This window comes from Polypterus senegalus, chromosome 5 (assembly GCF_016835505.1).
Source record: "Polypterus senegalus isolate Bchr_013 chromosome 5, ASM1683550v1, whole genome shotgun sequence".
Lineage (NCBI taxonomy): Eukaryota > Metazoa > Chordata > Cladistia > Polypteriformes > Polypteridae > Polypterus > Polypterus senegalus.
Window position 1 is genome coordinate 10,161,548 of NC_053158.1, and position 14,926 is coordinate 10,176,473.

At 43.0% G+C, this 14,926-nt stretch overlaps 1 protein-coding gene across 1 annotated transcript in view; it reads left to right on the forward strand.

The window, feature by feature from the left end:
- Window positions 1-3,266: 3,266 nt before the first annotated feature.
- nsun6 (NOP2/Sun RNA methyltransferase 6) overlaps window positions 3,267-14,926 on the forward strand; it is a 28,335-nt gene continuing 16,675 nt past the window's right edge. The window contains exon 1 of the mRNA XM_039754343.1: window positions 3,267-3,412. Within this exon, the coding sequence (XP_039610277.1) occupies window positions 3,283-3,412 (130 nt within the window). The 5' untranslated portion in view covers window positions 3,267-3,282. The remainder of the gene's footprint in view (window positions 3,413-14,926) is intronic.

Genomic DNA, 14,926 nt, shown 5'->3' on the forward strand with positions numbered 1-14,926 from the left:
TCCCCACAGACACGGGTTACAATTTGGTTGTTTGTCTTGTTCTCCGCTTTAGTCGTCCTCTTCTTCCGATTTCACACATTATTCACTTCACGTCTACATTTTGTCATTTCTCTTTTAGGTGTGTGTTCGACATTTCTGTCCTGCTACACTGACACAGATCTTTGTAGACACGGAGCACACGTGAAATGCCTGTGTTCAAATAACGAGATACTAAACACCCAATACCCCTCACTAACAAATAAACAAGGCTTGAGCCGAGAGAGCGGAGCTCCGTCACTGAGGTGTGATGGGACAGCAGGCTGCTTGTGCTGATCGACTCGTTTACAACACAAAAGACGCTGAAGAGGAGGTGCGAGAGGATTTAAGGTGGGCCGGGACTACCTGTGTTTTCATAGGCTTTGGTATTTCAAGTGTTAATGGTCAGTTAATTGAGATGAGAAACATATTTTCTTTTAATGATCAACTTTCAGGGTTAGTTGAAGATGTGGAGATCTGGAAATGAGGAACACGACGGGATTAGGTTCACTTCTAATAAAGTTACTGTACATCAGGAGCCATGTCCGTTTTCATTCATCTTATCTCCTTTCTTTTTCGGTGTTGTCACCCTTTTTGTTTTAATTATATTTCTCTTCTTAGGCCTAATTATCTGACAGTGCAGAATCTGTTGAAAAAGAAATTTGCAGAATATCACGACCAGGTTTATCATTAGGAGATAAAATTAATATCACTAATGGAGTTTTTTGTATAAGAGGTGACTGTGAACATACCTGTTCAGGTGCGGACGTACTGTAGAGACACACTCTGTCACCACAGACACTGTAGGGTCTTGTAAAGGTTCTTACAAAAGGACAGATGTGACGTCACCTGGTTCTGAATAACCGATGGAGAATTTCCACAGGTTAAATCTTTTGGTAGACTAAGGGAAAAGGATGTTAATTTATTTTTATTTCTCTTTCTACCAAATAAAATTGTTTTATGTGGGGCAATTTCATACAAACGAGGCAGTACAGCCAGAATCTCATCAATTAATTGTGCCAGCGCCAAACAATGACAAGGCTGGCAGGATCTACAGGTAACTTATTGTAAAATTGTTTCAGGTAAATATCACTGAGGAAAGGGACAAGGTAAGTAAAAATAATTTGTGAAAAAGTGTATCTACAATATGAATAAATAAAGTGAAAAAAGTTTGTGAAAAAATATCAAAAAAATGAACAGGTGTTATAAAGAGCATGGATTGAAAAATGAATCAAACACTTACAGTTGACCGGGATCCTGGAAAAACTAAACAGATTTAGCTGGGCACTTAGTAAAGTTAAAAATGGTTAAAAATCCTTTAAACACAAAACATCTAAAGCTACCAATGTGAATGCATCAAATGTTTCAAAAAGGTGTAACCTGGTACTTCATTTGTCAAAAAAAGAAACAAAACACTTAAGAACGGGTAAGGCCTTCAAAACGTCTTGTAAAACTTATCTGCTCCTTGAATAAAAACAGAGTTAGCACACTGAGCTCCAACGTTTCAGTCCTAAACCTTCATCAGGGAGTAAAAGAATGGTAACTCTGTTAAGTTTTTAGTGTGCGGTGGTAACTCCTGGTGTTGATTGGGGTCTCCAATTTCTCAGAAATTAAGGTCAGTTCTAAACTTAAAGCCAAGAGAGTCACAAATAGTGTAGACATTTGGCCAAGTGCTACGGGAAGGACAAGAGAGGTACAACCCAATAAATATTTAAGGAAATATTAAATCACAAAAGCCAAATAAATAAAGTTAAAATTCTATACCCAAAATATTCCCTATCATAATATTAAAAAATATCACATTTGGAATTATAAGCTGAATGATAAGAAGACCTAAACATGTCCTATCCTAACTAAACGCCATACACTTATATAAGTGAGATCCAGAAACTAACTAGTATCCCCGCTCAAAGGTCCTTAAAATAATACAAATATTATTGGCATAGGGGCCACTATCTTATGTCTATATGGGTACAATACACTGGCAAGGGTCAGGATTAGAGGAGATTAAACGTCCCTCTTACCTTAGCAGGGAGCATCCTTCGTACAATTACACCTCAGATACAACTTCTCGTCAACACAATTCCTCCACTACTTTCAAGCTGGAAACTTTGCTGAACAGAACCTGTCTGATTCTCCTCACCTTCCACCTTCTATGCCAGAAAATTATTGATCAGTCTTGAAGACTCAGATAGCATCTCTGTAATTTATAAAAGTATTTCTGAGGGTCAGATGTAACCTGTGAACATTGCAATCAAACTCCAGCCTCACTGGGCCACATGTTCTGGGCACCAAATTAACAACATTTTGGACAAAAGTCTTTCAATGGCTGTCAGACAGCTTTGGTGTCACAGTCACTCCTGACCCACTAACAGCTGTGCGTGGTGGACCCTCAGATGGCCTTAAAGTGGAGGAGGACAATCAAACTGTCATTTCCTTTGCTACACTGCTAGCACGTACTGGATGAATCCCACCACAGCACTTTTAAGTCAGTGGGTAACTGATGTTCTGTATTATTTGAAATTGGAAAAAGTGAAATTCTCACTTAGAGGATCTGTCAAAACGATTTTAAAATATGGCAGGATCTGATCGATAACATTTAAGAATAAGCTTTCACCTCAGGGAGTAGGATGGCCTCCCTTTCTTGTCCCTTCGTTTGCCGGCTCTCCAATCTTTCTCTTGGGTGGGAGTTGACTTTTGCTTTGATGTGATCTGTGAAGTTGGACCTGATTGTATGGAACGTTGTCTGTTTTTAATTAGAACTTTAAAAAATGATAAAAAATGAATGACACACAATAGGCACACCTCATCACGAGTGTGTCATTGGATTGCAGTTTGTGTTGCTATGCCAAGAAAACTGAAGATAACCTCAGCCTGGGAATGAAAACCAAGAGTTTGTAGCCATGACTGAAGGCGGCCACGTTTAGCCCTGAATATCACCGTTTACAGGTCAATGGATGGCACAGCGAAGGCAGCAGAAGAAACGCCAGGAGTCCGCACTTCACCGTTCTTCACTTCTTCTTGTATTGTTGCTGGCTGCACCAGCTGTGTTGGCCCTGAGATCCTGCTAAAGCCTAAGGTGACGGCCCTGGGGCCTGATCTGCTTTAAACCTCTATATTAAAATAATGTTGTCGAGATCCGCCAAGTGTCTCCTCTGATGTTCCTGATATTAGCCGTTTTGTTTTGACGTGGCACACCTTGTCAAAGGCGCTTTGTTAAATTAAAGGTTTGCTCCTTCTTTTTGTTTCTAGGGAGAAGTCATTGCAATGGACAAAATAGCAAGCAAGGTAGCGAAGGTCCGTCAGAAGGCCGAGATTTGGAAGCTGCAGTGCATTAAAGCGTTTTGCTTTGACGGGACCAAAGCCGTCTCACGTGATCACACTGCGCTCGTCACAGGTATGTAATGGACATCACATGACCGGTCAGATGACCTCCTGTGCCTGTCCTCCAGTTTTAAAGCTGCAGCGAGACAGTGTGGTGGGTACTGCAATTACAAAGATAATGCCAGCGAGGTCAGACTGTGCTAAAGTGAGTTCAACAAAAAGGCAATTAGGAACGAAATAATCACAAGAACAGTGATCTGTGTGAATTATGGGAAAATAGCACATTTCAGTCCAGTTGTCTAATTCCTATGAAATACAATCTCATCGTTTTAGTTTGGCTCCATGATGTTGTTACGTTAAATTGAATTGTTGACGGTTTTATTTACAAAATGGCCTCATTTTAGGACAGACTTTGTTTAGCAGTGGACTCTCCCAGTGGCCTGTCAGTGCCATGATGGTCAGTGAGGACAAAGACCGACAGGCTGGGCCTCGTCCTGTTGGTTAATCCTGTGCCGTTGATTGCTTTCTCTGAGTGTAGGCGGTGGGCTACCAAAGTGCTTCGGTGCTGTCACTTGTGTCCCTTGAAGGAGTCATTACGCTAGGACAGGTGAATAACACGCTTGAGATGATACGTTAGAACTTTAGCAAGCTGACCAGTGAGGAGCTGACTTCGCAGCATGCAGGGTGCGGTGACATGTTAAGCTGCAGGACATGCGTGATGTGCAGGGCTGTTAGGATCAGGAGTCTCCTCCCAGCCAACATGACTACAGTGAATCACAAATGAAGAGCAGCGGGCTGAGGGTCTGTAGATGTCAGCTTGTGCTCTTCCTCTGGCAGTGATGGTGACCTCAGCTGAGAGATGTTTAAGCTGAAAGTCCTTAAAATGATCAAAGGTCCACTGGGGCTCAAGAGCACCTCCTCGATTAGCTGTCGTAAGTATTGATGATGAGTTGGCCAGCTGCTGCTCAGTGCGGACGTCATAGAAAGGTCAGGGGAGTCGAGGGCTCAGGAGGTTTTCTTTTTCTACTTCTAGACATCTTCACTTTCTGTACTCCATCAAGTTTCATTTGTACGTTGAGGAGCTCTTCTGTACTGATCGTCTTTATTGGTGCGTATTCTTGAAGTGCTGTATGCAGATTTTGATTCAGAGCCCTTTTTGTGAAAATCACTTTACACGTCCAATCCAATGTTCATTTAGTCCACTGGACAGTAAAGTTATTTGTCTTCACGTCAAAACCAGTTTCAGTGAGGAGTCTGAGGTGTATTTGTGGTGGACTTTGAGTGTTTTATAAGTGTGGAACAAGGACTGAGCAAAGGCTTGTTGTTTGGGTGGGTTTGCATTGTGCTAGTGGGGGCCTCAGAGGCAGACCTGACGCAGGGCCCCGGAATGGTTAGGAGTGCCCATGTACTGGTTTGGGGGGCGCTAGTGTCACGTGCACAGAGTTCAGCGATTACCGTCTGTAGTGGACAGCGAGAACATTCAGGCCGGGGCTTCACTATGGACTTCTGGAATGGACACAGACGGCCATGCCGATGTTAATGTTCGTTTGTCTCAGGGGTTCAAAGGTGGACCAGCAGCATTGTTTGGCACTAGTCGGGTGCCCCTTCCTGTTGTTTTTCATGGACCCCACACTGTGTCTCCTCACTTCCCTTTTCATGTGACCTATAAACTGTGTGTCTTCTTCAGATGAGCCGCCATTCCCACGGAGTCCTTGACAAGATCCTGCTGGATGCGCCGTGCAGTGGACTTGTTCAGCGGCCCAGTATGGCGTGTTTGTGGACGCTGAGAGAAGTGACGTCTTATCAGCCATTGCAGCGTAAACTGTTCAGTGTGGTAAGTGCTGGCTTTGCTTTGCTTTGCTTTCCCCTGACACTCAAATGTCTGCATTGCCTGGTGACACCGAGTGTCATGACTTCTGAAATTGAAAGATGGCTGGCAGAAACAGTCACACCTAAAAACTACCTGAGGATGAGAAACAAAGCAGCGAACTGAGACAACGGGCTGCAGTCCTGATCGGGTAGTCACACATTTTGACCCACAGTCACCTTCTGGGCCCTACTTGCTGTCCTGTTGCAGACTAAGTCCATCTCCTAGTGTAGGTTCCATTTTCTCGCTACTCATGGATGTTCGTACTTCATGTATTTTATTGGCAGTTTGTTTTGTTCGTGTTTGGCTCGTGGTGTGTCTGTCAGCATGAAGTGCTTTTGACTCCTCAGTTGTTTAAGAGACACAACAGCTGCCTGTTCTTAACGCACAATAGCACCGCGTTTCTGCCACCTCAGACCCACCGAGACACTGCAGGTCATTCCACTGAACGTCACCTGTGTGCCCGCGAGGCCTGATGTGAAATCTCAAGAGTAGCTGATGGCTCTTCTCAGATTGTGGAGACTTCTGGACCAAAGTTCAGAAAATCAGAGAAGTAAGAGGAGCACAAAGTGAGCGTCAAGTGCTGTGGCAGTTGTCCTGATATTAACTGACAGTAAGGCCAGTGTTAGCCCACCTGAATAGATAGAGATCTCCAGAGAGGTCACCCCATGTGCCACAAACCAGTGGGTCGGAGAGACCTGCTCTTCTTCTCCTTTCGGAGTCTTATCATCCACAGCCTCTCTGCTAATATGGCCGCCTGTCTGCTTCTGTCTTTCTGCTCCGGCCGTGGAGGGACTTTGGTGTACAGCACCTGCACTGTCATCATTGCTGAGAATGAGGAGCAGGTGCCTTGGGCCCTGCGGACTTTATTATCTCAGACTGTAGCCACAGGTAGGCTCTTTTCCAGAATAAATAAATGATTGAAACATTAAGCAGCAACGATCACAACCTGGCCAGATTTGGGGTTCACTTTGAAAACACACAATGTACACCAAAGCAGAGAGTGACAATGTGCAGAAAGCAGACTTGACGAGGATGAGCAAGGACCTAAAAACAGGGAATGGGAAAGTCAGCAGCCACACATGAGAGGTGGTGTCACTTCAGAGACCTTCTGTTCCAGGCTCCAAATAAGTTAATTCCAAAACATCAAAGGGACACTACAGCAGAAATCGCATCGAGAGAGTGAAGTAGAAACAAACAGCAAGCAGTTCTCGGAGTAAAAGGCGACCAAAGACAAATGAAGAAACCTCAGGAACACAAAAGGAGAAATCTTCAAAACGAAAAGGAAATAGCAAAGGAAGTGAACAAAGGTTTGTAGATGAGAAACAAATGAAGCGACTCAAGCGGAAATAAAACAAACTGCAGGGTCCTAAGTTATAAACTGGAAGAGTCATATGGGCGTCAAGACCCTCGAAGCGTTGACGTTGAAATGATTTGTGCTTTGCTTCACCGTTCGTAATGAATGCGTCGTAAACATTCCTTAGTAATAAAGTATTATGCGTTATTCCTGAGTTTCCATTCAAAGACACTTTCCAGTGCCAGTTCTGACTTGTTAACTCGAGACCCTCCTGTATTCAGACTTCGTGTACAGCCCTCCTCACGCTAAGGACAATCGATAACAGAGGTTGCTGTTTCCATGAGTCCCACCTCTCAAGTCGGATGCTACTTTAAATCCTCTGGGCATTGTGCTGAGACCTGATGGGCGGCTGTTTCTTTGGCCTTTCTGGGGTCTGCTGAGTTTGATTAGCTACGGTCGGCTCAATGGCCTCTTCTTTTCAGGATTGCTCTTATGTTCCCAGATATCTGCTTGGATGTACAGAAGTCCTTGTGTGAACTTCTCTAGAACTTTGCTGCATAAGCCGCATACGCTTTTAGGTTTTTATTATTTCATTTTTGTTGCATCACCTGGACAGTGCTTACTTAACACAATTGGGCAATCAGGGGTCTGCCCAAATTCAGACTCCATGGTGTCTCCACTTAACACACAGTACCACCCCCAGTGTTTATGCTGGCAGGTCCTCGGTGGTCATTGAGTTTTACGAGAATGTCAAAGGCCAGCAGGAGACCCAGTTTTGTGGGCCTCTCTATGGATGAGTGTATTTGTACAGAATCTGATGTGATCCCATTGCTGTTTTGTGTTTGACTTCACCATCTTGGAGCCGGAGGTATGCCTGGAGCAGGATTGTCCAAGGAGCACCTCAAGCTGCTTCAGAGATTCAGTCTAATGTGCAGTGACAAGGAGGTGCGCCATTTTGACATCTGATTTGGTAAACCTTGCCAACAAGGACATGATGGGCTTCTTCATTGCTAAATTTAAGAAGCTGTAAGGTACTCCATGGACGGGCACATACAGGTGTCCTTCACTGTCATAATGTACAAGTGACACGGTGACGAGAGCACCACTAGGCTTAGCAACACACCGATGGGCGACTGACTGCGTAATCAGAGAGAGGCACAGGTAAGAAATCTTTGACAATACGTAATCGAGATTATGTGCCCCCGTAAGACCCCCGGCCTGATGATACCTTCATGATCCATTGAGCCTGTACCTCGTGTGTTTGAATAAAATTAATTTGAATATCTTGTCATCGTTTAAGCAGAGTCTTCATGGCGATATTAAACAATCTGACCGTTCACTTCATCGCGGTCGTCCATCCTAATGTTTTGATAAATTAAAACTGCGTCACTGACTGTCTGTGCACGTCTTCTATTGAACTCATGGCCCGTTACCCCCAACTGTGTGTCCACCGCCATCCGCCCTGTTGTGGGCAAATTTACCTCTGTTACCTGGGGAATCATTAGAAGAAATTTTTGGATTGTATTACATCCCTTAGTGGTCCCTTTTTAAAAAAAAATCTGTGAAAAAAGTTGGGGCTTTTCAATGCCAAATGACAAATTTTTTTAACCCTGGCCTAAATCCAGCCCCAAAAACACTTTGGAAGTCAGAAAAAAATGGGGTTTTTGAAGTTTAAGGGCTAAAAAAACAGGAGAGGCCTTGGTTTGGGGGCTCAGGGGTCAAACCTTGGAGAAAATTTTTTCTTTTTCCCAAGGTATAATAAATTTATTAGAAAAGAGGACATGGTTCCTTTTTACACTGGGGACCCTGTTACATCAAGGATAAAGTGGGCCTTTAAAAAGAAGGAGGGTGGAATTGGATTTTTCAAAAAACCCGGTGAGGAAAAGGGGGCCTTTTTTTTTTTTTTTTTTTTTTTTTTTTTTTTTTTTTTTTTTTTTTTTTTTTTTTTTTTTTTTTTTTTTTTTTTTTTTTTTTTTTTTTTTTTTTTTTTTTTTTTTTTTTTTTTTTTTTTTTTTTTTTTTTTTTTTTTTTAAAGGGAAAATAAATTTAAACAGGGGTGCCCCCTTTTTTCTTTGTTTTTTTTTTTTTTTAATAAATTATATGCCCAAAAAAACACCCAAAAAAAAATAAACAAAAAAAATTTTTTTGGGTTTTTTGCCCCCCCTTCTTTAAAAAAAAAATACTTAGGGGTTTTTTTTTAATTTTGGGGGGTGATCTATCTAAGTCACAGCTGTCCCACAGTGTCATATCTTCACACCAGACCATTAAACATAGATGAGTCTTAATAGGTCAGAGGACAGTGGTGCTCAGCATGGACAGGTCACCTGGTGGGCCACACCTTTGAGTCAGTGTCCTCTAAAGATGTGTTTTCTACCCTATGTGTGACATTGGCTCCTGATGTTGCATTATTAGAAGTGAACCTAATCCCATCGTGTTCCTCCAGATCTCCGTTTCTTGAACTGAACCTGAAAGTTGAATGTTAAAAAGAAAACACATTTTTCATCAACATTAGCTGTGAATTTAATGTTCACATTGTGGAAAGAGAATAAAGACATGGGTTCAAGGGTCAGGTCAGGTCTCCCCCATGGCTTTCTCTGGCAATAAGGAGTTATGGTTCGTCTGGTCAGTGGTCCTTAACACTAGAATTACCAGAGTCTACAAAAACTCGTAGATCCAGCTCACCTTCAAACCATTCGCATCTCTCCCAGCAGCGTCTTTTGTCATCTAAATCTGCTGATAAAGACAAGCTGCAAGCAGCCGGCTATTCCAGCCCCCCTCCGACTTAGATCGTGCACAAACTTCTCCCAGCTCATGCCTTGTTTGATCATCTGGGAATGAAGTGGCATTTTAGAGTGGAAATAATAGATTGTTATTTGGAAAACATGCATTTCATGTGTGTTCTGTTTCTACAGTAATCTGTGCAAACACATTGTTTAAGCAGGAACTTTCTCATATTTTAGTAATAAATGTTACAAAATGTAGGCATAAACTATAGAACATGTGAAGCCTGATTGCCAAAGATCAAATAAACACTTTCACAAAGGTTTACGATCAATACTACAGCTTCTGTGGCATAGCAATAAGATTCCCTGACTCACAGCCCAGCAGGCTTGCTGTGTCTCAAAGACCTCAGTTTGATTCTCTGTGTTATTTTTTTTTTCTTTTTAACCTCAAACAGACATAAAATATATAAATTGGTATGCACTGTCATTTAATGAGATTGTTATATTTTCATGTGGGATGCTCCTTTTAAAACTATTTTTAACAACTGAGACTGCGATTAACATGAACAAGTGTCCTTATAACTGTTATTTTTAAGATCCATAACACAGACAGACAGACAGAGCACTGCGTAATAGAGAGACAGACAGGCAGAGAAGTCACTAGATAAATAAATAAACAGTGAGATGCTCTTCTTGTTAATATTATACAGTACACACATACACTTGGTTTGCGCTGTTACTTAGAGTCAGATCGGGGGATTAGAGCGGGTGGGCTTATTCAGTGCAGCAGGATCAACACACATGTTGGTCTTTTTTTCTTTCAGTACATGTGCCTTCCGTTTATTTATTTAACTAGTGACTTCTCTGCCTGTCTGCTCTCTATTACGCAGTGCTCTGTCTGTCTGTCTGTCTGTCTGTGTGTGTTATGGATGTTATGGATCTTAAAAATAACAGTTATAAGGACACTTGTTCATGTTAATCGCAGTCTCAGTTGTTAAAAAATATTTAAAGGAGCATCCCACGTGAAAATGTAACAATCTCATTAACTGGCAGTGTATACCAATTTATATATTTTATGTCCGTTTGAGGTTAAAAAGAAAAAAAAATAACACAGGGAATCGAACTGAGGTCTTTGAGACACAGCAAGCTCGCTGGGCTGTGAGTCAGGGAATCTTACCGCTATGCCACGGAACCTGTAGCATTTCTCTTGAACCTTTGTGAAAGTGTTTATTTGATCTTTGGAAATCAGGCTTCACTGTTCTATAGTTTATGCCTAGATTTTGTAACGTTAATTACTAAAATATGAAAAGTTTCTGTTTTAACAATGTGTTTACACAGACTACTGTAGAAACAGAACACACATTAATGCGTGTTCCAAATAACAATCTATTATTTCCACTCTAAAACTCCAGCAGTTCAGTCACTCCCAGATAATCAAACAAGGCAAGAGCTGGGAAAACTTAGTGAACGTTCTACGCGGTGAGGGATGGAATAGCCGCTGCTTGCTGCTCGTCTTAATCGGCCGCTGGCTGGAGAGGTGCGAACAGTTTTAAGGTGGGCGGATCTACGAGTTTTTCAGTAGACTCTGGTAATTCTAGTGTTAAGTGACGGCCACTTCCTCTGTATGGCTGAAGTAGGGCCAGGGCTATCGTAGTTAGGGATCAGAATAGGTGGTCAGTGACGACACCCCTCTTTCCGTGGGTGGCATTACTCACCTTGGCAGAGCCCTGAAGGTGTCCCTTAAGCGTGAGAACAAAAAGAAATCCAATCAACATTGTGTGAAATTTAGACATCCTTTGGTGAAATCTCAAAAATAAAGAAATCAGAATAAGAGGACGACTAAAGGGACAACAAGACAAACAACCAGAAAGCCAAAGGAGCTGCGGTCACCCTGCCATCCTTCAGTGTCTTGTTTGATGGCCGCCACTGCTGGACACCTGAGGCACGGAGCCAGCGGGTCCCTTGATTTGCACTTGTCAGGTGACAAGGCCACCTCTGCCGGGGCTCATCTGTGGCTCAACTCCAAGGTCCTCATAAGATTGGTGGAGACATCCAGATGAGGCCTTTGAGATTCGTCAGGCCGAGTTACCAAAGGACTGAGCTTGAAGGAAATTGGTGTGTCTGACTTTTGCCAAATTGTACCCCATGTCTGTGGGGACCAAACTGAGGAGACAAATCTCACGTTTTCTGGTGTAGATGAGAGGAAATAAAAAGTCCAAACACTCACCTTGCAGTCCTTCAGCCAGCCAGTAGCCGTCATCGTGATGTTTGAGCTGAGCCCTCTGTGCCCCTTTTCTCTGGTCCTGATCCTCACTCTTCCTGACGTCCTCACTCAAGTCCCACTCCAGATTGGCGCTGCTCCTGCCATTTGTTAGGGTCAGTCTGCGACCTTCATGGTGTTTCCATTCCCAGTTTACCTTTCAAATGGTGGCTTCTGTCCTCCTGCTCCTCCTCGTCACGCTCTAAAGTGTGCAGGCTCCACTCTGCTTTGTAGTCTTATTGACCTTCTTCTTGGCGTTTGTCACTGCCCTTTGCTGTCAGTCACAGGACGATTCCATGACATTGTTTTATATAGCGCCTTTCATTGACCTTTCATTGGCTGATTAACTGTACATACTGCATCTCTGTTGTTAGTCATTAGCACTATAACATAAGTAACATGAATAATTATATTTGAATACTAACCCTCACCTATTCTGTTTCTTTTCTCGGTACCCAAATGTGGCCATTGGTGCCACGGCCCACCTCCAAGTTGTTTGCCTGCCTATGGTAAAGTCATCCCTGATGGAGGATCACAGGAATCATGGGAAAGAGGGGTCCTTTCATCGAGACAGCGTTTCAGCCGTGGCATGGCCAAATGGGGAGGCAGCTAGATGGATGAGGTCTCCAGGACTCTAAAAATATCCAAACCTAATTATGTCATATCATCTACTGTTAAACTGTACTTCTAAAATTTTTATTATTATGCTGTCTTAAGGAATTGTTCTGTTCTGTATATTGTATTGTATTGACCCCTACTTTTGACACCCACTGCCGCCCAACCTACCTGGAAAGGGGTCTCTCTTTGAACTGCCTTTCCGAGGTTTCTTCCATTTTCCTTACAAGGTTTTTATTGGGAGTTTTTCCTTGTCTTCTCAGAGAGTCAAGACTGGGGGCTGTCAAATGGCAGGGCCTGTTAAAGCCCATTGTGGCACTTCCTGTGTGATTTTGGGCTATACAAAAATAAACTGTATTGTATTGTATTGTATTGACCTGGAATACAAGCTCAGAATGCTTTCAGGACAGTAAAGTCAACCTGCCAGGGCATGTGACAGTTACATGAATATGTCTCTTATAAATCACAGAAGTCACCAAGTGCTAATGCCAGCGTACTCATACATTTAACAGAGAAAGATCAAATAAAGTTAAAGCGCCATTCACAAAGAGTCCCAGTGACCTCGCTTACAGTATCCACCACATGAACGATTCCTGTCAACTGCCACATTAAAGTGTCTTCATTAAAACTCCTTTTATAAACGGCAGAGTGACATGTGGCACACAGCATGTGGAGGGCTTACCAGTTGAATCGAGACGTTACAATGTGTGTCAAAAACTCCATAGAGGTGACAAAGGTGACACGTGAAGGCCGCGGTGCTCATGTGGAGCAGAGGAAGAGAAGAAATGTAGACGACAGAGGGACGCTGCCCTCCTGTGGATGGAATTCAAATTGAAGGAACTGATTAAAGTCAACATGAAGAAGAGCGCCATCAAAATGAGCAGCATGTCAGAGGAGAACATGAGCACAATGGCCAGTGATGGCTCTGGTCACCCATTGGCTGTTCTGCTTTATCTCACAAAGATTCTTTGTGCTGGCGTTTCATGGGAAGGCAGTTGGATAAAATAACATTTCATTGCTTAGCCTCCGTCTTTACAAGATCACTTCACTTCACTGCTCCTCGTATTGTAGTGTTAATAAAAGGCTATACAGAGTAGGCCGAGTGCTAGAACGGAACTCCAAAAGTTAACATTTGTCTTCTGTTCTTATTGTTTCTGACCTTGTGTTCTTTCTGAAGCACCTTGTGTTGGAGTTCTTGATAAAAGTCGCTATATAAGATCAGGTTTGATGAGTCCAACCCATGTGACTGTCAGCAGAAAAGGGGAAGAGGAGTTCAGAACAGAACAGCTGGAATAATGACGCTTGCCACTGAGATTGAGCTGCTCCACAGCCGACAGCCTGTCCTCCTCCATGTTGATGTCACCTGTGCTCAGGTCTGTTCTTCTGATTATGTGACATAAAGCTGGTGGTGGGCCATTGATTGCAATGTCTGCCTGCTGAAGTCACTCCTGGCCAGTTTCAAGTCCTTTGACATCTCTGTCATGTCTTTCATCTCCACAAGGTGGTGCTGTTCTTCATATCCTGTCACCGCGTCACAAAGTCCGCTCCATAGCCGTCACAGCAGTGCTTCTTTTTCTGTGTCGTTTCTCTTTCTTTTATATCTTCATATCCTTTATCAGATACTCTGAAATTAATTGCACATCATTTACAAATTGAAGGCACTTCGACTGTAATTAATCTGAAACAATACAATGGTGCGCAGAATGGCCGAACTATTCGAACCTGCGCAGCTGCTTTAGTGTTGTTAGAAGACGTCGCAGATGGAGAATCGGAGGAGAGCGCCTCATATTTACAGATCATATGCACTTCTTGTCTTCTGAGTCGATGTCAATTTCCAAGAGCTATCGTCTCGGTGCTGTGCGCAGTTAGAATACTGGGATGGATACTTGACGTCATTTTAATGATGAAATGCGTTACAGTAGGTATGTTACATTTCACAGAGAAGTCGTTCACTTCATTTAAATAATGTATACTGTTAATAATTAAACATACTGCTTTGTAGTAAGGCGTCATGACCCGGTGTTTCCTCCCTGGAGTTTGTGTATTTTCTGTTATATATCTGCACTGTGATATTAATTACAGGGTTCGATTATGCAGCCATGTCGTAGGTCTGTTGTTTGGTGAGATGAGCTTGATTGCTTTGGTCTGGGTGAGAAAAAGGAGAGTGAACAATAAAAAAGGTTTTGAAGTTGTTGCACTTACCAGCTGTCGGCGTCTCTCTTTCCTAGACATAAAATTTGGCGACGAGAATGGCTGAGTTTTCCCTTTCACCACCGCCTCCCTTCCTGCTTTTACCCGGTGAGCCTCCGATTCCGTGGACTCGTTGGCTACAATCCTTTGAAGTCTATCTGACTGCCTTGGGGCTTGAGGATGTTTCGCCGCTCGCAAAGGGCTACTCATTCATTGCTTGGGAGCGGAAGGGCAGCGAGTGCTTGGGACTTTGGGACTAGCTGACACATACGATACTGCAGTTACACTTTTGAATGCCCACTTCTCTGCCCCACAAAGTGCTCTACTACGGAGATTTGTTTTCAGACAGCCGTCAGCTTCCTGGGGAGCTGTATGTCGCATCAGTATGTCGTAAACTTAAGAGGACTAGCTAGCTCATGCCAGTTCGAGGCATTACAAGAGGAAATGATCGCGACCAGCTAATCAATGCACTAGCAATGATAAAGACTTTTGCTTGAAAGGGATGATTTGACATTACCAAATGCAGTCGCAATAGCATTCAGTGTGGAATCTGCAGCTGTTTGTGCGGCAGAGCTGTCAAGCCTGCTCCATGACAGTGTCATCACGTACAGAACGACTGCATTTGATTCGACATT